This window comes from Saccopteryx leptura, chromosome 1 (genome assembly GCF_036850995.1).
Source record: "Saccopteryx leptura isolate mSacLep1 chromosome 1, mSacLep1_pri_phased_curated, whole genome shotgun sequence".
NCBI classification, from domain to species: domain Eukaryota; kingdom Metazoa; phylum Chordata; class Mammalia; order Chiroptera; family Emballonuridae; genus Saccopteryx; species Saccopteryx leptura.
This window is the reverse complement of record NC_089503.1, coordinates 68235342-68257440: the sequence shown is the minus strand read 5'-3', so window position 1 is coordinate 68257440 and position 22099 is coordinate 68235342. Positions and strand designations below refer to the sequence as shown.

The following is a 22099-nucleotide window of genomic DNA, read 5'->3' as shown; positions in this document are numbered from 1 at the left end:
TGCAGTATGATGGATGAAAAACTGAATTTAGGAGATTTACTTCTTTTATTTTTCTTTTCTTTTCTAAAAAGCGATGTTTATTGCCTTTGATCTGTAGTTAGTATTTCACATTATCTCTTGGTCCCAGGGCTGGCCTCCTGGTGTGTGTTTGTGTGTGGGGGTCCCTGTACTTGGTAAGGGAGAGGGGACAAGTATGGGGGGGGTAGCTGGCTTTGCCTCAGCCACTCGAGATCTATTGTCCTATCTGTGCCTCAGTTTCCTCACTGGGCCCCTCCGAGGGTCTTGGGGAAATCCATTTCCCCACAACACCTAAAATATGTGGGACTCTGGCCTGGCCCTCTCCCAGGGGAGTTCCTTCCCAGCCACTGCTCCAACCCCCGCCCCCCATTACTTTTGTTTTGTTCAAAGTGTTTGAAACTTCTGCAGGTACAGGAACCATAAACTGATCCCCAAAGAAAAAAGAAGATGGGTAGAAGCAATCGGAAGCCATTTGGGGCCGGTTTCCTTCTGCACAGGTTTCTTCTGGCCATAACTTGGCCCAAAGCCTGCTGGGAAATCTGCTACCTGGATGTGCCCTGGCAGGGACCCCCACCCCATACCATCTGGATCTGGCCATCAGAGACCCTCAGCTGGAAGTACTTGATCATATAGAAAAACAAGAGGAAAAAACAGAAAAACAAAACAAAACAAAAAACAACTCAAATCCCAGATGGTGCGATGATGTTGGGAGATACCCCCAAAGGGGGGCTCAGTAGTCTGCTTCCTCCTGGTGGTCGGGGTGTACACGGGAGGCTTCCCTGGGCTTGGGCAGTCTCAGGCTGACCCTGGAGCCCCCTGGGCTCTGTGTGCAGTACCTGGGGTCGACGATCTGCCGGGGCTGGCCAAAGTCCAGGCCTCTCTGTGTGCAGTACCTGGGGTCCGAGATCTGCCGGGGCTGGCCAAAGTCCAGACCTCTCTGTGTGCAGCCTATCTGCAGATACTCGGAGGACTTGGCACTTGTCAGTCCTCCACTTTGTGTCATGAATGGACGTCATGCCTGACTGGCTGGCACCCGTGTTGGAGAGGCTTTCTCACCAGAACCGCTTCGAGTATCGAGTATCGCCGGGAGCAGCTGCTCTCGGGGACCTGGCCCGGCTGCAGCTTATTCCTCAATGTAGGCCAGCTAACTCCTTCCTTCTGACCCTCCTGGGAGTCGGGATCCATAGACCGGCCCCTGCGGTCCCCGATCCTGATGAGGAGTTCCGCCTTCTCGGGGTCACGTTCGGGGAAGGGCGGGTTCTCGCCTTCGGCAGTGGCGACGGGAGCGGGGCCGTGGGGGGCGTCGCAGGCTGCGCTGCGGGCAGCCTCCTTGGCGTCCGGGGCTTCGGATTCTGGGGCTACGGGTGAATCGCAGGCTGCGGCGGGGGTGTCAGGGGTCTCTGGGGCTGCGGTCTCGGCGGCAGCGTTGGCGGCAGGGACATCATCGGGGTCAGAGGCCACAGGGGCCATGAGGGCTGCGGTCTCGGCGGAGCCGGCAGCGGGGTCTACGGTATTGGCCACTGCGGCGCCCCAGGCTGCTGTGGGGACTTTGATGGGGTAGGCACCGGGGGCGACGGGGACATTTGGAGACGTTGTGAGACAGAAGGCCTGGCAGGTGCGCTGGTCGGAGATGCCCCTTGATTCACTGCTCGTGCCTTCGGACCATTCAGAGTAGGATTGTTCGTGTACTTTGGATTGTTTATGTACTTCTTTAAACTTTGAGCTAGAGCAGTAAAGAAACTAATTTCAATTAGTATGTTCTTCTTGTTTCCATAAATTGCTTATCAAACAAACATGATTTTAAGTTAATAAAACTATAACTGTAACTAATTTCATCTTTTGAAAAAAAAAATAAATAAAAAGAACTCCCAGGGGTCAGGGAGCATGAAAAAAACTCATTAGTCAAAGGATTAAATAGGAGGAAACAAGTTTGGTCTTTTCCAAAAAAGAAATTATTTTATCTCTCAAGGTTGCTCACTGCAAGCACAACCTTGACAAATGATCTCAGTAAAGAGAAGTCAGGGCTTTGCATTTTTGGCCTGCTAAGGAAGAAGCACAGAGCCCAGCCTGAGCCAGGACTAGTGCAGGCAAGGCAAGCGCCCAGGATGAAAATGTGAATGAAGCATTTACTCACAGTGTCATTCATGTAAGAACAGAGGCAGCATTTTTATAAATGTCAGAGTTAGTGCCTCCCTAAAGTTTCTCTTAGGTACCTCACTTCATCCTATCCCTGGGACTAGTACTTGGATACTCAGGACACATGACAGACTGACTCTTACAGCACAGCTTTCTAGGAGTGGGGATGACCTTTAATACTGTCACAGAGCTCAAAGAAAAATTTTCATTTGTAAAAAGAGCCCTGGCTGGATAGCTTGGTTGTCTGGAGCATCCTCCCAATACACAGAGGTTGCTGGTTGGATCCCCCATCAGGGCAGATACAGAAACAGGTTTTTTGTTTATGTCTCTCTCAATCTCTCCCTCCCTCCCTCCCTCTCTCTCTAAAATCAACAAATAAAAAATTTAAAAAGACAATAATAGACATAATCCCAGCTATTTAAAGTAACTGGAACTAGACAATAATGAAATAAAAATAAAATCCAACAAAACATATTTAAAGAAAAAAAGTGTTTCAGGCATTAAATAATAGCCAGCACATAGTTGTGATCCTGCAGCAGAAAGAAGCACTACAATTTTTCCAACCTACTGTGTTGGGACAATTTCTACATTGCATGGCAGAGAGTAGAATCCCATGGGCAGAGAGTTACCTTATTAATATGAAGAGACAGAGGGTCAGAGTTCAGGCACGTTGAGGTGGTTAGAATTTTTGGAGCAGAATACTAGAGAAAAGGAAGTCAGGCAAAGATTTCCAGAAATCTACATAAGGACTCTCTTGAACTGGTTGCTGAGTACTATGCTATAGATACCATCATGCAAAGTACTAGGGGAGCTACAAGCTGGACAATTCTCAGAGGCCACAGAAAATTGAGGACATTATAGTTTCAGCTAGTGAGAGTGGAGATACCTTGTTGTTGTTTTTTGTTTTTTTTTTTTTTTTTTTTAGTAGAGAGCCCAGAAAGATTATGACAGTAATAGGCCTAAACTAGCTTTAACACAAAAGGCTTCTCTAGACTTAGAAAGAAAGAAAAGACCCTTCTTTGACAAATAGGCCAAGAGCGATAGTTATCAGCAGATGTGCACAACAAGAAATATTAGTTTTTTTAGGCATTAGGGAAATGATACCACATGGAAATGCAGATCTGCACAAAGGAATCAAGAGTACTGGAAATGGCAGGGTGGGTACATTTTAAAAAGCTGGGCTTCTTTCTTTTTCTTCTTATTTTTAAATGGCTTTAAAAGATAACTAGCTAATGATAACAGTATATATAACATGTATGACAAAAATAGCACAAAGAACAGAAATTAAAGCATCTCATTATAGCATTTTTGTGCTAGTCATAAAATATTATAATATTGGTTGGTTCAGTGTAGAATGGGACAAGCTAGAGATACATATTGTAAACCCCAAGGCAATCACTAAAAAAATGAAACAAAAAGGTACAATTAGGCCTGACCTGTGGTGGCGCAGTGGATAAAGTGTTGACCTGGATGGAAATGCTGAGATCGCCGGTTCGAAACCCTGGGCTTGCCTGGTCAAGGCACATATGGGAGTTGATGCTTCCTGCTCCTCTCCCTTCTCTCTCTCCTCTCTAAAAATGAATAAATAAAAAAGGTACAATTAATAGGTCACTATTTTAAAAAATAATAAAAATAAGCCAAAAAAAAAGGCAGGAAAAGAAGAAAACAGGGAACAAATAACTGACTGTCAATAAATAGCACAATGGGAAATTTAAACCTAACTATAATAATGGCTTATACCTCTCCTGTCCAATACTGCAGCTACTAGCCACATGGGGCTACTGAGCATCTGAAATATTATTATTGTAGTTGAGGAATTAAATTTTAAAATATTATTTACTTTTTCTTAATTTAAATTTAAAAACTGAAACTGATACTCCAATTATTGGAAACCTTTCAAGTATGCTTAGAACAATGGGTATGTGAAGTTACTCTTTCAACTATAAATTTTATGAAATCTAAATATGCATCAATTATTTCTGAAAATATTTACTGTCTAAATTGAGATGCTGTAAGTATACATGCATACTAGATTTTGAAAATGATACAAAAATGATGTGAATTATCAAATTTTGATATACTATTTTTGAGAAAAATTATATTGTACAAAATATATTGTTAACTATTAATTTCCAATGTTTATTTTTATTTTTAAATGTTGATACTATATAGTTTAAAATTACATGTGTGGGCCTTACGTTTTATTTCAATTGGAATGCACTGACCTAAACAATCTACTTAAAAGACAGAAATCATTTGACTAGATAAAAAGTAAGACCCATATAAACTTTCTGTAAGAAATCCACTTTATATATAGATTAAAAGTAAAAGAATGGGGAAAAATATACTATATAAATATTAAGAAAGCAAAAGTGGCGATATTGCTATTAGATAAGTAGAATTAAGGGCAAAATATTACCAGAGATAAAAAGGGACATTTTATAATGACAAAAAATGTCAGTTCATCAAGAAGACATAAAATTGCCTGACTGGTGGTGGTGCAGTGGATAAAGTGTTGGCCTAGGATGCTGAGGCCCCAGGTTCAAAACTCAGAGGTTGACGGCTGAGCGCGGGCACACCAACTTGTGTGTAGGATTATAACCCCATGGTTGCTGGCTTAAGCCTGAAGGTCACTGACTTGAAGTCCAAGGTCTCTGGCTTGAGCCCAAGGTTGCTGGTTAGAGCTAGGGGTCATTGGCTTAGCTAGAGCCCCCTGGTCAAGGCACATATGGAAAAGCAATCAATGAATAGCGAAAGTTACTAAGGTGCTGCAAATACGAGTTGATGCTTCTCATCTCTCTCCCTTCCTCTCGCTATCTCTTTCTCTCACTTAAAAAAAAAACAAGATAAAATTTCTAAATATGTAAATGCATTTTAACAGAAAAAAAAATAAACAGAGTAAACTGATAAAACTGAAATAGAGAGTTAAATAAATGCACATTTATACCTTAAAATTTTACCACTCTTAATAATTGCTAGAATAAGTAGACAGAAAATCAGAAAGGATTTTGAAGTCTTCAATAATATCATCAACCAATTTTACCTAACCAATATTACAGATTATTCCACTCAATAATAGTAGATGTCTTCTTTGTAAGTGCACATAAGACACTTACTAGATTGGACCATATGCTAGGCAAGAAAACAAGTCTCAGTAGACTTAAAGAATTAAAATAATGGAAAAACATGTTCTTTTACCACAATGGAGTTAAACTAGAAATATCTTTAATATTCCCAAATACCTGGAAAGTAAATAACATATTTATAAATAAGCTATGGCTCAAAGAAGAAATAACAAGAAAAATTAGAAAATGTTTGAACTGAATAATAAAAATACTATACATAAAAATTCATGAGATACAGCTAAAACAGTCTCTAAAGGACATTTTATTTTTACATTTTATTCACCTTATTTTGAATTGAGTTCAAGAAGATTTTTTAAATGATAGACAAAAAATATAAATGGTACATTTTATTCACTTTATTTTTAATTGGATTTGAATATTTTTTTAATGATAAAGTTTTAAATGATAATCATGGATATTGGAGAGAAAAATTGGTCAATCAATGTGGAATAGTCTAACTGGTTCACGAACTCATCTAACATAGAAGGTTCTGATAGCTCCTATGTTAAAATATTTTTTTTACATCAATATTATATTATATTAGTTTCAGGTGTGCAAATAGTGGTTAGACATTTATACAACTTATAAAGTGATCACCCCGATAAATCTAGTACCCATCTGACACCATACATAGTTACTACAATATTACTGACTATATTCCCTATGCTGTATTTTACATTCCTGTGACTATTTTGTAACTACCAATTCATACTTCTTACTCCCTTCAGCTTTTCTACCCATCCACCCAACCCCTTTTCCAAATAGCAACAACCATCAGTCTGTTCTCTGAGTCTGTTTCTGTTTTGCTTGTTAGTTTATTTTGTTCTTTTGATTCCATATGTCAGTGAAGTCATATGATATTTGTCTTTCTCTGACATATTTCACTTAGTATAGTACCCTTCTAGAGAAAATTTATAGTATTAAATATTTAAATACTTATATTAAGAAAGAAGAAAAGTAAAAAACCAATCACTTAAGAAGCTTCTACCTCAAAGAAGTAGCAAAAGAAAAATAAATTAAACACAAAGGAGAAAGGATATACTTAAATTAAGAGTAAAAGTCAACTTGACCAGGTAGGTGATGGGGCAGTGGATAGAGCATCAGACTGGAACACGGGGGACCCAGGTTCGAAACCCTGAGGTTGCCAGCTTGAGCATGGGCTCATCTGGTTTGAGCAAGGCTCACCAGCTTAAGCCTAAGGTTGCTGGCTTGAGCAAGGGGTCACTCGATCTGCTGTAGCCCCCCACCCCTCAATCAAGGCACATATGAGAAAGCAATCAATAAACAACTGGGGTACTGCAATGAAGGATTGATGCTTCTCATCTCTCTGTCTGTCTGTCCCTATCTGTCCCTCTCTCTGACTCTCTCTGTCTGTCTCTGTCACAAAAGAAAAAAAAGGAGCAAAAGTCAATGAAGGATTATTAGAAAAAAAAATTCAATGAAATCAAAAGATAGTTCTTTAAAATTGATAAATTTCTAAGTGTATTGATCAAGGAAGAAAGATAGGATGTATGAAATTCAAGTATTAGTAGTAAGAGGACATCACTACAGGTCCCTTAGACATTAAAAGAGTAATAACAGAATGTTTTAAACACTTCTATTGCAAATAAAGAAGCTCAAAGTACAGAGTTTAATGCATCAATTTATGATATATATAGCAAGAAGCAAAGGGAAAGAGAGGACTTAGATAAACATGCGTAAGAGAGATTGCAATCACACTATGTGAATGCTGTATTAAGCAGTGTTTATATGTCCTGGTTTTCTCTGCCTCATCAATCTTTGCTGATTGTGTGGTTTTAAAAACTAAAGTGATCTTGAACAGGAGGAATCAGCAATGTGGTATCTGGGGCCAACACACATATTTGTGGGACAAGTATACCTAGCATAGTTGTAGCTCTTTGTTGACCTAAGGAGCGGCTAAACATTTTACCCTTATTTCTTGGGCAAAAGGTTGTATGATGCCAAAGTGAGTATTACCCATGGGTGTTCAATTTAAGACTTCATAAATGGGTGCTTCATATGCTCATGCATATGTAGTGTATCATAATATTTGTTCCTTCCATCATTTTTCCTTCCTTTTCTATCTTACTCCTCCTCCCACATTAATAATAATAGTAAAATAATAATAATAACCTTTCATTGAATGCCTCTGAGTTGGTGCAAAGCAAAGTTGCATAATGTAAATGATTTATTTTAATCCACACAGAAGTTCTATAAATAAAGTATTATTTTCCATATTTTATGGTTGAGGTATTAAAGTTTCATTGATGTGACTTCCTCTGAGCAGAGCCTTTGCTGATTTTGATCTGGTTCCTAAGTAGAAAGGAGAAGCACAGATAGCTCTGAGCAAGATATTTGTATATTGAAAAGAAATGAATTCTGTTACCTGTTTCTGTGACGGTTTTTGAGACTGTTTCTCTTTAAACAAAATCCAATGAATATGAGAATCAGCATTATCAGAGCTGTTGCCAAAGCTGAAACCACTATGATGAATGTTGTGCAGATTGTACAGATGAACTCAGCAACTGAAAAACAGATGTTGCCCAATCAGTTTGCCTGGAGAGTTATTTCCACATTCATATCTTGCTCAGTCAATCCCCAATCTTATTCTCTTTAATGTAATACATTGTGATCCTCCCTCTACCTCCATTTCCCTTTAAAATTATGGTTAATTAGTAAGTTCAAGCTTCCATTCAAATATTATCTTACTCAGCTTACTTGCTCAGAAAATACATTGAAGCAAATAAGTTAATTTCTTCCATGGAAGAAGAACAATGTAACAGTATGTAATAGAATCAAGAGTATTGATATAGAGTAGGTCAGGGAGTCAACCCTTGGAGTTTAGTCAGGGCTGAACCTAGTAGCCTGGCACAGTGGGAAAGAATCAAGGGACCAGAGGTCTCCATGAGGCTAAAACTACATAAAAAAAGTAAACTATAAAGTTGAAGATTGGAAGTTGTGCTCAAAAAGTGAGATATTGGGATTTAATGGTTTAGAATGTAAACATTTTGCTTCACCAGGTGTTGATGCAGTGGATAGAACATTGGCCTGGGATGCTGAGGACCCAGGTTCGAAACCCAGAGGTGGCTGGCTTGAGTGCAGGGTTGCCGGCTTGATTGTGGGGTCATAGACATGACCTCATGGTTGCTAACTTGAGCCCAAAGGTCACTGGCTTGAGCAAGGGGTCACTGTCTCGTCTGGAGCCCCCCTGGTCAAGGCACATATGAAAAAGCAATCAATTCACAACTGATGTGCTGCAACTATGTGTTGCTGCTTCTCATCTCTCTTCTTTATTGTCCGTCCCTGTCTGGGGAACACTCTGACTTATGCAGCCGTATTTATGTTGGAAATCTAAAAGTTTGAGAATGGCTATGAGAATAAGTGGAGAAAAGTGAAGTAAAAGTGAAGACCTAAATAATCTGCCTTCTCTCTAGCTCACAAACTTTATCCCAGTTAATCTTCTCTCTCTGAAAATAGTTTTGGGCTAGGAGACTGAGAACTTGAGTTTGGTGAGAATTTGCTGCTCAGCTACCCTGGTTTGGATCAACAAATTGCCTTAGACAACTTTTATTCCCTTTCTACGTGTCAGTTTCCTCTGACTTTCTGTTTGGAATGTACAAGGGTATTTATTATACGGGCAGATAACCATTATTTTCATCATACCTTTAGTTTAACCTCTATCTAAGGTCTATGATTACTAGATGAAAGGCCCTTAGTTCAGCTGAGGCTTTGATGAGTATGGATAGATAAATTTGGAAGCAGGAATTAAAGAAAGTTGAGTATTCTCTTATAATAGAAGTAAGTAATTCAGTGTTTGTGTGGAGAGGTGTAAGACACGGTTCAGGAAGGAAGGGATGATGCAATGAAGAGAGAGTATTGTAAATAAATTCTATTAAGAAGAAAGTCAGAGCCTGACCAGGCAGTGGTGCAGTGGATAGAGCATCAACCTGGGATGCTGAAGACCCAGGTTTGAAACCCTGAGGTCACCAGTTTGAGCACAGGCTCACCAGCTTGAGCGCAGGGTTACTGGCTTGAGTGTGGGATCATAGACATGACCCCAAGGTTATTGGCTTGAGCTCAAAGGTTGCTGGCTTGAAGCCCAAGGTTGCTGGCTTGAGCAAGGGGTCAGTCTCTGGCTTAACTGGGGCCCCTCAGTCAAGGCATGTATGAGAAAGCACTCAATGAACAACTGAAGTGCCGCAGTTACGAGTTGATGCTTCTCATCTCTTTCCTTTCCTGTCTGTTCTTGCCTGTCCTTCTCTCTGACTCCTCTCTCTCTCTCTCTCTCTCTCTCTCTCTTTTTCTTTCTCTCTTTCTCTCTCCCTCTCAAAAAAAGCCAGAATAGAGTGTTCCAGTCAGAGGGGGCAGCAAGTGTGTAGCCCTAATGTAAGAAAACATTGGGCCTTTGAGGAACTAGCCAAGGGCAGTGTGCCCAGAGCTCAGTGAAAGATTGGGAGAGTAACTGGGGAGTCTGAGAGCGGGAGCAAGGGCAGATTATATAGGTCGTCACTTTGACCCCACTCTTCTCCACTTACTCATGGCCACTCCTGGACTTGTCACCTAGAATTGCTCCACATCCGACTTTAAATTCAGACTTTTAGATTTCCAACATGAATATGGCTGCATAAGTCAGTGTATTGCTCTTCCTTTTTATAAATAAAAGACCAGCCAGCCAAAATAATAATAATAAATAAATAAAAACTTTTAATGACTGCAAATACCAGACTTTAAAGGCTGATGAAAGCCACTATGATCACATGGAAGGCATGTGGGAGAATGTGAAGAGAGGTGGGGACAATGGTGAGAAGACCATGCAAGTGCAAATATCAGAAAGCACTATTAAAAATATTACTGAAGATGAAGGGCATGCATACCTTGATGATCAAAATCTACATGCTCATTTGTCACAAATGGTTTAGGAACTGAGGTGTGTATCCTAGACCTACTTCTGCTTAGAGAAGCAGAGCACATGGGATGTGCAGATGTGCACACACATCAGCCATACTTGAGGGAAGGAGTCTGTCTCTGTGGCAGCAGGTGGATTGGGAGAACCAGCTATCCTGGAAGACTACACTGGCCTCCTGCCTCACAAGAAACTGTGGAAATAGCTGACCCAGGAAAATTCAATGCATGTAATAATGAGTAAGAAATAAGACAGGCATAAGAGCAGTACAAAGATTATACATGGTGAAAGGAGAAAGAAGGATAATCAAGATTTACTGAAAAAGAAATGCTGCCACAGAATAGATGAATATTGTAGCCAAATATTTAGCCACGAGTTTAAAAATGAATAAGTATTACCCTCTATGAAGGAATACCACAAAGCAGAATTACAAAAATTTAACAAAACTGTGGCAAGACCACAGGACCTGGCAGAGATCAGGAAAGGAGTGAAATATGCCTGACCTGTCATCACAGGTGCATAAAGTGTCGGCCTGGAATGCCAAAGTCACTGGTTCAAAACCCTGGGCTTTCCCGGTCAAGGCACATACAAGAAGCAGCTATTATGAGTTGATACTTTCTGCTCCCCCCTTCCTCTCTCTGTCTTTCTAAGATCGATAAATAAATAAAAAAGAGAAATATGTATAGAACAAAATCATAACTGCATGTCAACAGGAAGTGGATCTGAGTTTAGGCTCATAGGATTTTTGCAACAGGTTATCCAGGTAGAGAGAGAATCCAGCAAAAATGGCTGAGTAGAAATGTAAAATGAGAAAGAGGAGAGATTGGCCGGTTGGAGGGCTAGAAAGGAGAAAGTCTGGTGAAGAGTGTGAAGGTTTGAATGTTTGTGTCCCCTCAGAATTCAAATGTTGAAATCCCAGTGCCCAATGTGAGGTCCTAAGCTCATAAACAGGGTTAGTGTCCTTATAAAAGATACCATGTCCCCACCCCTGTCCAGCTCCCTAGCCCCTTCTACCATGTAAGGACAGAAGGACAAGTTGGCTGTCTGCAACCTGGAACAGGGCTTTTATCAGGACCTGATTATGTTGACACCCTGATATTGAACTTCTATCCACTGTGAGGAATTAATTTCTGTTGTTTATAAGCCATCCAGTCTGTGATATTTTGTTAGACCAGCCTGGTGGACTAAGTTTAATTCCATGGAGAGGTTAAGTAGTGAAGACTGGAAAATTTGGTCAGGAAGGGGTGGGTGAAAGGAAGAACAAAGAGGAGGAAAGAGGGTCCAGGCAGAGGGACCGGTGGGTGTGAGGAAGACAGCAGAACAGAGCGTATGTCCAGAGCTGCCACCACAGGGAGTGTGAGCCTTAAAGCCCATGTGTGGGGCACACGGAGGGGGGAGAGAAAACTGACCTGCTGTGGACAATTGTTCTTCCTTTTTCTGATTCAGTACTGGGTTCCAGACAGAACATGTCACATTCTTCTGCGAAGATTCTCTGAGGAACAGTGACGTCGTTACATGGAACAAGCCACCTTTGTCCTGGGTGTAGGTCTCAGTCTCAGCTGGAATTTCTTCTCCCTCAGAGTCCATCCACTGGACCCTTGGCTTAGGGAACCAGCCCCCTGACTTGCACTCTAATCGGATTTGTCTGGACTTAGTGACTTCCACGCAGAACTGAGGATTTGAGCCGAGAACTGGGAAAAGGAAGAGGGAGAGAAATCAGGTCCTAACTTTATTTTCCTGCACACATATCCCTCCCCTGCTTCTGAAGAGTTCTGCTGCTAACTAGACCTCACTGTGCAGAACAGGAAACAGGCTGTGAGGAAGTCTAGGCAACAGAGGGTCAGGACCTAGACTCCTGGGCTAGAGCGGCATCCAACACAGCCCAACACAAATGGCCCTGCCGATTCCTTGACTCCCAGTATGAGTCTCTTTATTATCTTTAATTTAGCCCAAGCAGTGACATATGGAGAAATAGGGTGACAGGGAGTAATAGTCATCTCCCTTTCTCTTATAACTTCTTTATATTTCCCAGGAACATTGGATCAGAGGAAAGATTCTACCCAGAATACAGTAAACCCTGTGAGGTGTCAAAGGGATAATTGTGGGCCATTACCTGCCACTTTCAGCTCAACCACTGTATCATTGTAGAAGGAGCCATGTTGGAACGCACAGTGATACTGCCCATTGTCAGAGGGTCGTACATTGAAGATTCTTAGGGCCACAATCCCCTTATGCATGACATTTCTCACAAGCTCTGTCCTCCCAAAATACTCCTCCATGGCTTCCTCGGGCTTGTCCCTCCTATCCTGGTACAGATGCACCACCTGGGAGGGTAGGGATCGGAACCAGCTTATTTGCATATTTTTAACACTTTGAGTGGGTAAGAGGAAGCAGAGCAGCTCAGCTTCACCTCCCAGCATGGCCACCAAGGGCTCACGGGGCCCATGCACTTGGAATGCTCCTGAAAAGAGAACAGAGATGAAGTCAGGGCGACTGGGGCAGGATCTGGGCAGATAAAAGGGGTTGATTACAGACATGATTGGATGTTTCCATCCTAACCAAGTCCTAGGGACAAGGTCTAAGAGGGGGTAGTCACTGGGTTCTGGGGGTCTCTTTTATGAACTGAACACACAGAGCTAAGAGAAAGCCAGAGATGTTGGAAGTAGGAGGAACAGGCCCAGCTAAGGTGAGGCAAGCAAAGGATTTAGGGACAAATTTTGAGGAGACACTCATTTATGGGGTACAAGTGTAGTGTTGGCAAGATCCTGAGAGCAAGTGCCTCTTTAAATTGTGGGTTCTAGACTCCTCAATTATCACGCTGTGGGGAGGGCCCTGAGGAATGTAACTGCGTGAGATGGGGCAGACACATGCTAGTCCTCCAGGTCAGGTTCTGTCCTTGTGGAAAGGAGGGGGTATCACACAGAAACTCTAGGCTCTGGGTGGACAGTTGGAGAACTGTGTTGAGAAATAATCTGAAGCAGTTCAGTGGTAAAGATGTTTGACAATCATTAATACAGTTTGCCATGAGCATGGCAAAAGAAAATGGAGGCATATAGCTAATTTTTGTCAATTTTATTCTATTTTATCTTGAAGCTCTAAGAATCTCTGCTTCTTCTTTTTTTTTTTTTTTTTTTTGAGAGAGAGAGAGACAGACAGTGACAGAAAGGGAGAGAGATGAGAAGCATCAGTTCATAGTTACAGCATTTTTATTGTTTGTTGATTGATTCTCATACATGCCTTGACAGGGATGGGGAGCTCCAGGTGAGCCAATGACCCCCTGATCAAGCCAGTGACCTTGGGCTCAAGCCAGCCACCTTTGCATTCAAGCCAGTGACCATAGGATCATTTCGATGATCCCATGCTCAAGTCAGAGACCCCACACTCAAGCAGGTGAACCAGCACCCAAGATGGAGACTTGAGGTTTTGAACCTGGGACCTTAGTGTCCCAGGTCAATGTTCTGTTCACGCGCCACTACCAGTCAGGTGAATGTATGCTTCTTTATTACCACCTGGGGCTCCTTTACTTTCTCTTAATCTTTGCCCCACTGCCTGCACATTTGTACTCAGGTACACACACACACACACACACACACACACACACACAGCCCACCCTGCAGGCCTGGACCAAGAGATATGACTAAAAATGTCTAGTACACTGCCTGATACTTAGTAAATGAATTAAGTTAACTACTTTCCCCAGGATCTCATAGCATTTGTATTTTTGTCAAACTTCCTTCCAGCTTCCCTCCCTTTTCCTCTTCTCTTCTCCTTACATGTAAGAGAAGCAGAGTCATAGAAGGATTCCCACCTGTAACCATCTGGAGGCAGAGGTAGAGTGAGATGAGGCTGCCGTGACAGACTGTTGAGACTCGCTGCCCCCTTGGGTGACTGAGGCAGGGTGACCCCGAGGCTTTGTGCTGACACATTGGGGAAAGGAGAGGAACACTGTAGTGAGGAGAGAGATAAAAAGAGAACTCTGAGACTTAAGTCAAGAGGCTGATAAGCTATAAATGCAGGAGTCTCACTACTGGGCAGGCATGGGGCACATCTTATCTAAGGGACAAAGGTGAGGGGCAGAGTAAGGCCCTTGCTCCTTTTCTACAAGTTTTGGGACCCTTGATTTTCAGGACTACGCAGGCACTCATGGGTCCAGCTAGCTTCTACATGCTGATGACTCTGTCCCCAATGTATATCCTCTGTGCATAATGTCTGGTGATCCAGTGGTAGCAGCCTGCTTCTGAAAGGACCAGTAGCTTAGGGACCCCTAAGCCTTTGACCACCAGAAAAAAGCAGGTGGCTTCCCTCATTTTCTGCCTCACTCCTTTCTCCAACTAGGCCAAGGCAGGCTTCTGATGTCCCTTTTAGAACATGTAGATTAGTAGAAGCAGAGAGAGAGAGAGGGTGTGACTCACCTCAACAGTCACTACAACTTGGACTTTCATGGCCATAGCTATAAAGTTTGCCGCCCAGGGCCCAGGGCCCAGAGATCTTGCTGCTCAGACAGTGTCTAGAAAGTCTAGTTCAAAGAACAGAGCAGAAGACATTCCAAAGGCCATGCTCTTTTTAAGTGGAGGAGAAATATGCCTTACTTTTTGAGGAATGGATCCTGAGCAGGTAGAGGCGTGTTGTATATAATTGTGGAGGGTCCTAGGGACCACGAAAGCAACTGCAGAGTTGGAGCACACATTACTTCTCCCTGGATCAGGCAGCATGTCTCAACCTCTCTGTCATAGCACACAGAGAATGTTACTTGTTGGAGACACTGTAAACTGGAAAAGGATGAGGCTACATGGGCTTCATGGAAAAAATGACATTTTCTCTATGTTATATAAGAAAAACAAAACAAATTATCAAGAGATATGTTAAATGTAAATTTCAAAAGAACACACCTAAAAATTCAAATTTTTATAATTTCTGAAGTTGCTTCAATAAATATAGCTTCCCCCTCCTCCCCTTTTTATTGAATTTATTGTGGTGATGCTGGTTAACAAATTTATATAGGTTTCAGGTGCAGAATTCTACAGCACATCATATGTATACTGTATCCTGTATTGTGTGTTCATCATACTGAGTCAAGTATCCAAGTATTACCATTTATCACCCTTTACCTTCTTCAATCTTTCTCCACCACTTCCTCCAGCACTCACCTCTCTGTTGTCTGTGTCCATGAGTTTTCTCTCTCTCTCTCTTTTTCCTTTGTTGCTCAATCCTTCCACCCACCTCACCCAGCCACTGGCCCCACAACTGTCAGCCTGCTCCCTACCTATGAGTCTGTCTATATTTTGTTTCTTAGTTCATTTTGTTCATTAGATTCCACATATAACCAAAATCATACAGCACTTGTCTTTTTCTGACTGGCTTATTTCACTTAGCATAATGCTTTTTGATTTCTTATTGTATAATTGATATAACTAGATAATGATCAATGTTCTATTATAATTATCAGTGATGGTCTCTTCAATTTCTTGATAGTCATTATTGGTGAGCTATTTTAATTGTATAAGTAGGCAATACAAGTTTTTTATTTATTTTATTTTTATGTGTGAGAGTAGGACAGAGAGGAAGGGAGAGAGATGAAAAGTATCAACTCACTGCAGCACTTTAGTTGTTCCTTGATTGTTTCTCATACATGCCTTGACCAGGGGATTCAAGCCAAGCCAGTGACCTCTTGCTCAACCCAGCAACCTTGGGCTCAAGGCAGTGACCTTGGGCTTCAAGCCAGCGACCTTTCATCTCAAGCCAGTAGCCATGGGATCATGTCTGTGATCCCATACTCAAGCTGGCAACCCTGTGCTCAAGCTAGTGAGCCTGTGCTCAAGCTGGTGACCTCAGGGATTCAAATCTGGGACCTCAGAATCCCAGGTTGATGTTCTATCCTCTGTGTCACCACTGGTCAGGCAATAGGTGATATAAATTTTAAAATCTTTTTCATTTTCATTCTTTTAAATTACATTTAAAGAATCTAACAGTTCTCTTATTTATAGATATAAATAAAATTTCTAGTAAAAATTTTAATAAATTTAAAATTCAATAAAAATTTTCTCATCCAATGTTTCAAAATAAAGAGTTTTACTTTGTAGAATGTGCATGCAATGTTAAGATAATCACTTTGCAGTTAGTTTGCACATATCAACAGCACATGAACAAAAAATATCTGATGTGAGGACAAGATTCAGATACGGCTGCTTTGAGCTCCACCAGGAATCCTTCCCTGGCCTCTTTGTTCCTCCAACCCACTCCAGGTAGGGACATTTTGGGGCCCCTTGAACACCTGCACTTTAAACTCTTCCTGTTGCTCTCCTCTTCCTGAAGGCAGCAGCATTCAGTGCAGTTGGCTGAAGACCAAATCTAGGTAGTCCAGTATGTAGTTGCTGTCACCAAACAGAGGTTGTCAGAAGTGGCTCTTGCCATTTGCTGCTCATCGTACAAAGCCATCTGAAGTATCCAACTGGTGGAAAATGGTATAAGACATACTTAAGGATGAAACAAGAAGTCCTCCTGGTATCTGTACGAGTACACAGTACTTTCAGCTAAGTGGGGGCCTGTTTTCAAATTTCCTGAAAGTGTAGGAAATGACAGGTTAGGGACAAATTTTTATGGCAATTATCTCACTTGGGCACAAGCACTTAGCTTGTCCCCCCCCTACCCCTTTCACAAGACAGCCAGCTCTCCACCAATGGCAGGGAGGGGACACAGTGAAAACCATGCAGAGACCTAAGAAACTGTGAGAGAGCAAATGGAGACAGGTGGGGAGGACCTTAGCAAAGCGTTCGAGGCTATTAGTGTGAGCTCTTCACATAGCTCAGTCTTGACCAAAATCTCGTCATAGAAACTCACTGCAAAATTATAATGTCCAATACAATTTCTCTAATAGTTCTTTTGTACTTCTACCACACCATACAAGATATATTTCTGGTGGAACTCAAAAGAAATGGTTTTGAAAAAAGGAAAACAGAAACAAGACTTCCTGTTCTACAAAGTCTCAGAGGGAGCTTTAGGCTGATGTAACCCTTGGAGCTCTCTCAGAAAACTTTCAAGTAGCCCACACCAGCCCTACTCAAGGGTATTACTTTCTAAGAGCAAGAATAAGAGTACTGGCCCTGGCCGGTTGGCTCAGTGGTAGAGCGTCGGCCTGGCGTGCAGGAGTCCCGGGTTCGATTCCTGGCCAGGGCATACAGGAGAAGCGCCTATCTGCTTCTCCACCACCCCCCCCTCCTTCCTCTCTGTCTCTCTCTTTCCCTCCCACAGCCAAGGCATCATTGGAGCAAAAAAAAAAGTTGGTTCGGGCGCTGAGGATGGCTCCATGGCCTCTGCCTCAGGCGCTAGAATGGCTCTGGTTGCAACAAAGCAACGCCCCAGATGGGCAGAGCATTGCCCCCTTGTGGGCATGCTGGGTGGATCCTGGTCGGGCACATGCGGGAGTCTGACTGCCTCCCCATTTCCAGCTTCAGAAAAATACAAAAAAAAAAAAAAAAAAAGAGTAAGAGTACTTTGACAATTGTCAATCATACTGTGCTGGATCAGTCTGATGTTCTTGGTAAATTTCTTCTGAGAATTCACTTGTTCCTCGATGACTACTTCCTCAGACTGCATTGAATCACCAGCTAGTGATTTCATTTCTGTATCTCCCCTACCTCCACCTTCTGTGTTTGTAACTTTCTTCTACAAACTGAGAATCCTGCTTCTTTTATTCTTAATATTGTTTTTTTATCAACCCCCCTGTATGAAGTCAATTTCTCACCTCTTTTCGAGCCCTTCTCCTCCATGAATACCCTCCTCAAGCTTCTCTAGCACTGTGCTGGGCATTCCTCCCCACAGAAGTCCTTGCCTTGTATGGGCTCTGGCATGTCCTACCCTGTTCCCCGTGTGCTTTAGCTCTGACAGTCACTAGAGAGCTCCTTCCCCCATGGGCGTTCACCTCCTCATGTCAGGCTGCCTCCATGGGCTGGTATCCCTTCACTGCTTGGCTCCGACCCCTTGCTGTGGGCCAGCTCAGTTCCCTTCTCCACCCCGCCCCACTGCACTGCCAGAGCAGGTGCTGGCACTGCTCTCCCTTATCTGAACACATTATGACTGGGTTGTTCAGGAAAGGAAGGAAAGGGAAACAAAGAGAGGAAAAATGAAGGAATGGGAGAGGAGGGAAAGGCTCGTCCTTGTTTTTTATAATAAATGAAAGACAATTGTGAGAGATGGAACAGGAAATAAGCCTCTAACAAATTTAAAGAAAGAGCACATATGGGGTTGGAAGGTACAAGCATACACCTCGTTCACATGACTCCTAGTGAGTGCTCTTGAGTCTTTTCCTGCCCTCAGGCAGAAATCCTGGCATACAGGCCCCCAAGCCTTTTCATTACCATAGTTATTTTGCCTTATCCTCCACAGTTCTACTTCCCTTTCCCTCCTTCTGTCCTCTTTCATCCCACTTTCCGAAGGTCCAGAAGCACAGCCTCTCCATCCGCACCTCCTCTGTGCAGTAGAACCCTTTCACAGATCACTGACGTGGGTCTTTCATCAAACTGCCTCCTCCCTCAGCTTGGGGACACTGACTCCCTTCCCTGGCTGGGGCTCCAGACTTACCTTTGCCTCAGCTGCGGGCTGGGTCTCGAATGGTCTGTGGTGGCTCTGTTAGAGATTTTTCTCAGGAGCTCAGGGCCGGTGCTGGGGGTGGTCTGGCTTGGAGGAAGGACGGACAAGAGGTGCTGACAGGAGAGGAGCCTCAGGAGACTGGGACACTTTCTGACTGACTGGACTTTGGCTGGGCCATATGTGTGGCGTACCTGGGCGGCATCAATCACTAAGTTTACAAAGCAATATTATGAAAGCTTATCATTTCTATTTAGTTATGAAGCTAAAAACCAGACATGCAACTTGGTAAAGGTTGTTAAACACATAACTAAACATTTATTGCCTATAAATTAATGTTTAACATCATCAACCGAATCTGAAATGCTGTCTGGAAATCATACTAGTTTCCTGGAACACACTTTACACTCACTTTTACACTTTCCTCTCTCCTCAAACCTCCTACCTCACTCTGCTAGTCTTCTCAGCTGCCCCAGTTTATTGACTAAAAGAAGCCATTAGGCCCTGGCCGGTTTGCTCAGTGGTAGAGCGTCGGCCTGTCGTGCAGAAGTCTCGGGTTCGATTCCCGGCCAGGGCACGCAGGAGAAGCGTCCATCTGCTTCTCCACCCCTCCCCCTCTCCTTCCTCTCTGTCTCTCTCTTCCCCTCCCACAGCCAAGGCTCCATTGGAGCAAAGATGGCCCGGGTGCTGGGGATGGCTCCTTGGCCTCTGCCCCAGGCTCTAGAGTGGCTTTGGTCGCAACAGAGCGACCCCCCCCCCCCCCCGAGGGGCAGAGCATCGCCCCCTGGTGGGCAGAGCGTCGCCCCCTGGTGGGCGTGCCGGGTGGATCCTGGTCGGGCGCATGCGGGAGTCTGTCTGACTGTCTCTCCCCGTTTCCGGCTTCAGAAAAATACAGGAAAAAAAAAAAAAGAAGCCATTGGACGGAAACTTCTTTTTTTTTTTTTTTTTTTTTCATTTTTTAAAATTTTTTCGAAGCTGGAAATGGGGAGGCAGTCAGACAGAGTCCCGCATGTGCCCAACCAGGATCCACCCGGCATGCCCACCAGGGGGCGATGCTCTGCCCCTCTGGGGCATCACTCTGTTGCATCCAGAGCCATTCTAGCACCTGAAGCAGAGGCCACAGAGCCATCCTCAGTGCCCCGGCCATCTTTGCTCCAATGGAGCCTCGCTGTGGGAGGGGAAGAGAGAGACAGAGAAGAAGGAGAGGGGGAGGGGTGGAGAAGCAGATGGGCGCTTCTCCTGTGTGCCCTGGCCGGGAATCGAACCCGGGACTCCTGCACGCCAGGCCAACGCTCTACCACTAAGCCAACCAGCCAGGGCTTGGACGGAAACTTCTTCATCTCCTGTGCATCAAATTTTCATATCTGTACCCACTCTCCCAGAACAAAGCCCACTTCATCTGTTTATGATTTCTACTTTTCTGTTGTAATGAAGTATCTTTCTATCTCCATGCCCTACCAGGCATCCCCAAACTACGGCCCGGCCCCCTGAGACCATTTATCCGGCCCCACACCGCACTTCCAGAAGGGCCACCTCTTTCATTGGTGGTCAGTGAGAGGAGCACTGTATGTGGCGGCCCTCCAACGGTCTCAGGGACAGTGAACTGGCCCTCTATGTAAAAAGTCTGGGGACCCCTGCAGGCCTTCCTATCATTTTGTGAACTCATAATTTGTGTAGTCAATCCTGTCCTGCTTGAGCTCTCTAGAGATGTTTCTATTTCTGACATTTTTTTTTGTGGACTGATTCACTGAAGTCCTAGTTTTCTCATGTTTTAAATGGGTTTAATAATAATACCTACAACATCTGGGAAATATGGGTCCTTGCTAGGATCCCACACTTTAGAGGCCTCCCAGGTTTTAAGTATACATAAAATGCATTTTTAAAAGAAAATATAGACTGCACTGTCACTTGGTAATTGGTGTTCAGTATGACTTGTACCATCGGACATCCACTCTCATAGTTAACACTATTCAGGCCCCAGGGAAGCACATCTCCATATTTTTGTCCTGTATCTTTAAAACAAAACTGTATTTGAATGAGTAAAAGTTTGTGGTTTGTATCGTGATGGTGTTTTCCAAATACAGTTTTAAACACAGATGATTTGAGACATTGCATTTTCCACTTACAACATAGTGCTTAGAAAACACAAGACTATTTCCTTTTCCTGTGAACATGTACCGTATTCAAGTGTGGGGAATGCCCAGTTACTTACTAAAGCAGCTCAGCCTTAAAACGCCGTGGAATTGGCTACAAATTTGGGTCTTTCAATATTTTGTATGGAACAAAGTCTAAATGTACATCAACCTCTTCATTTGCAGGCCCAGAAGAGGAACCACCAGATGGAGGAGCCCCAGGCACTCCTCCTAGTTTACCTCCCACACTCTGTACAGCGTGGTGATGACAGGCTTGCAGACTTTCTCCAGCTCTTTCTGATGTTCCGATCTTTCCTTCTCTGCAGTCTGATTCTTATCAGGCCAGTTAATGATTTCATTACATTTGTCAAGAATCTTCTGTTTATCTTCATTACTGAGCTTAACTTGAAATGTTTTGTCTTTGGCAGTTGCTTTTATGTTGATTGCAAGACTTCAGGTGAGTTTTTGGAAGATGCCTGTGCCACTGCTTCTCATCTTCAGGCTTATACTTCTCAGCTTCTTGGACCCCATATTTACTGTCTTCCTTGCTCAAATGATTGTGTGGAGAGTGATGGTAATCTTGTTCTCCTTTCCTGCACTCTTATCCACAGCAAAGACACTGCAGGTTCTTGTTTAGGAAGGTTATTAATTGCTGATTTAATTTTTTTAATGTATATAAGACTCTTTATATTGTCTCTTTCTTCTTGTAGGAGTTTTGGCAGATCATATGTTTTGAGGAATTGAACCATTGTTATTTATGTAATCAAATTTGTAGGCATAGAGTTATTCATAGTTTTTCTTCATTATTCTTTTAACATCAATGGGATATTATTTTTTTTTTAGATTTTATTTATTCATTATAGAGAGGGGGGGGAGAGAGAGAGAGAGAGAGAGAGAGAGAGAGAAGGGGGGAGGAGCAGGAAGCATCAACTCCCATATGTGCCTTGACCAGGCAAGCCCAGGGTTTTGAACCGGCAACCTCAGGGTTTCCAAGTTGACACTTTATACACTGCGCCACCACAGGTCAGGCAAAAGTGTGGTCTTCTTGTTGCATTTCTAATCTTAGTGAGCTATGTTCTCTCTTTTTTTTCTAGTTAATGTGGCTAGAGGCTTACTAATTTTATTATCTTTACAAAGAATCTGCTTTGGGTTTCATTCATTTCCTGTTTTAAATTTCATTGATTTTTGCTCTTTTCAAAAAT

General features: G+C 42.9%; 1 protein-coding gene and 1 non-coding gene across 2 annotated transcripts; one reads left to right on the top strand and one right to left on the bottom strand.

Moving 5' to 3' along the window:
* Positions 1 to 1017: 1017 nt before the first annotated feature.
* Positions 1018 to 14126, bottom strand: LOC136388059 (selection and upkeep of intraepithelial T-cells protein 4-like). The gene is made up of 5 exons (XM_066360098.1): positions 13991 to 14126; positions 12296 to 12643; positions 11592 to 11873; positions 7666 to 7804; positions 1018 to 1741 (listed from the first exon to the last, which is right to left on the bottom strand). The coding sequence occupies exons 1-5, from the start codon at positions 14106 to 14108 to the stop codon at positions 1018 to 1020; spliced, it is 1611 nt and encodes a 536-aa protein (XP_066216195.1). The 5' UTR covers positions 14109 to 14126.
* A 5140-nt stretch (positions 14127 to 19266) lies between these two features.
* TRNAD-GUC (transfer RNA aspartic acid (anticodon GUC)) lies at positions 19267 to 19342 on the top strand. The gene has a single exon. It is a non-coding gene; the product is annotated as a tRNA-Asp (tRNA).
* Positions 19343 to 22099: the final 2757 nt, after the last annotated feature.

Bases quoted from the DNA above. Each gene is read 5' to 3' on its own strand.
- LOC136388059 (XM_066360098.1), bottom strand. From the start codon at position 14,108: ATGTGTCAGCACAAAGCCTCGGGGTCACCCTGCCTCAGTCACCCAAGG. The intron at 12,644-13,990 runs GTGGGAATCCTT...TTCTCTTTTCAG, and splicing joins CTGCCTCCAGATGGTTACAG to GAGCATTCCAAGTGCATGGG. The intron at 1,742-7,665 runs GTAACAGAATTC...TTACTGCTCTAG, and splicing joins AAAAACCGTCACAGAAACAG to CTCAAAGTTTAAAGAAGTAC.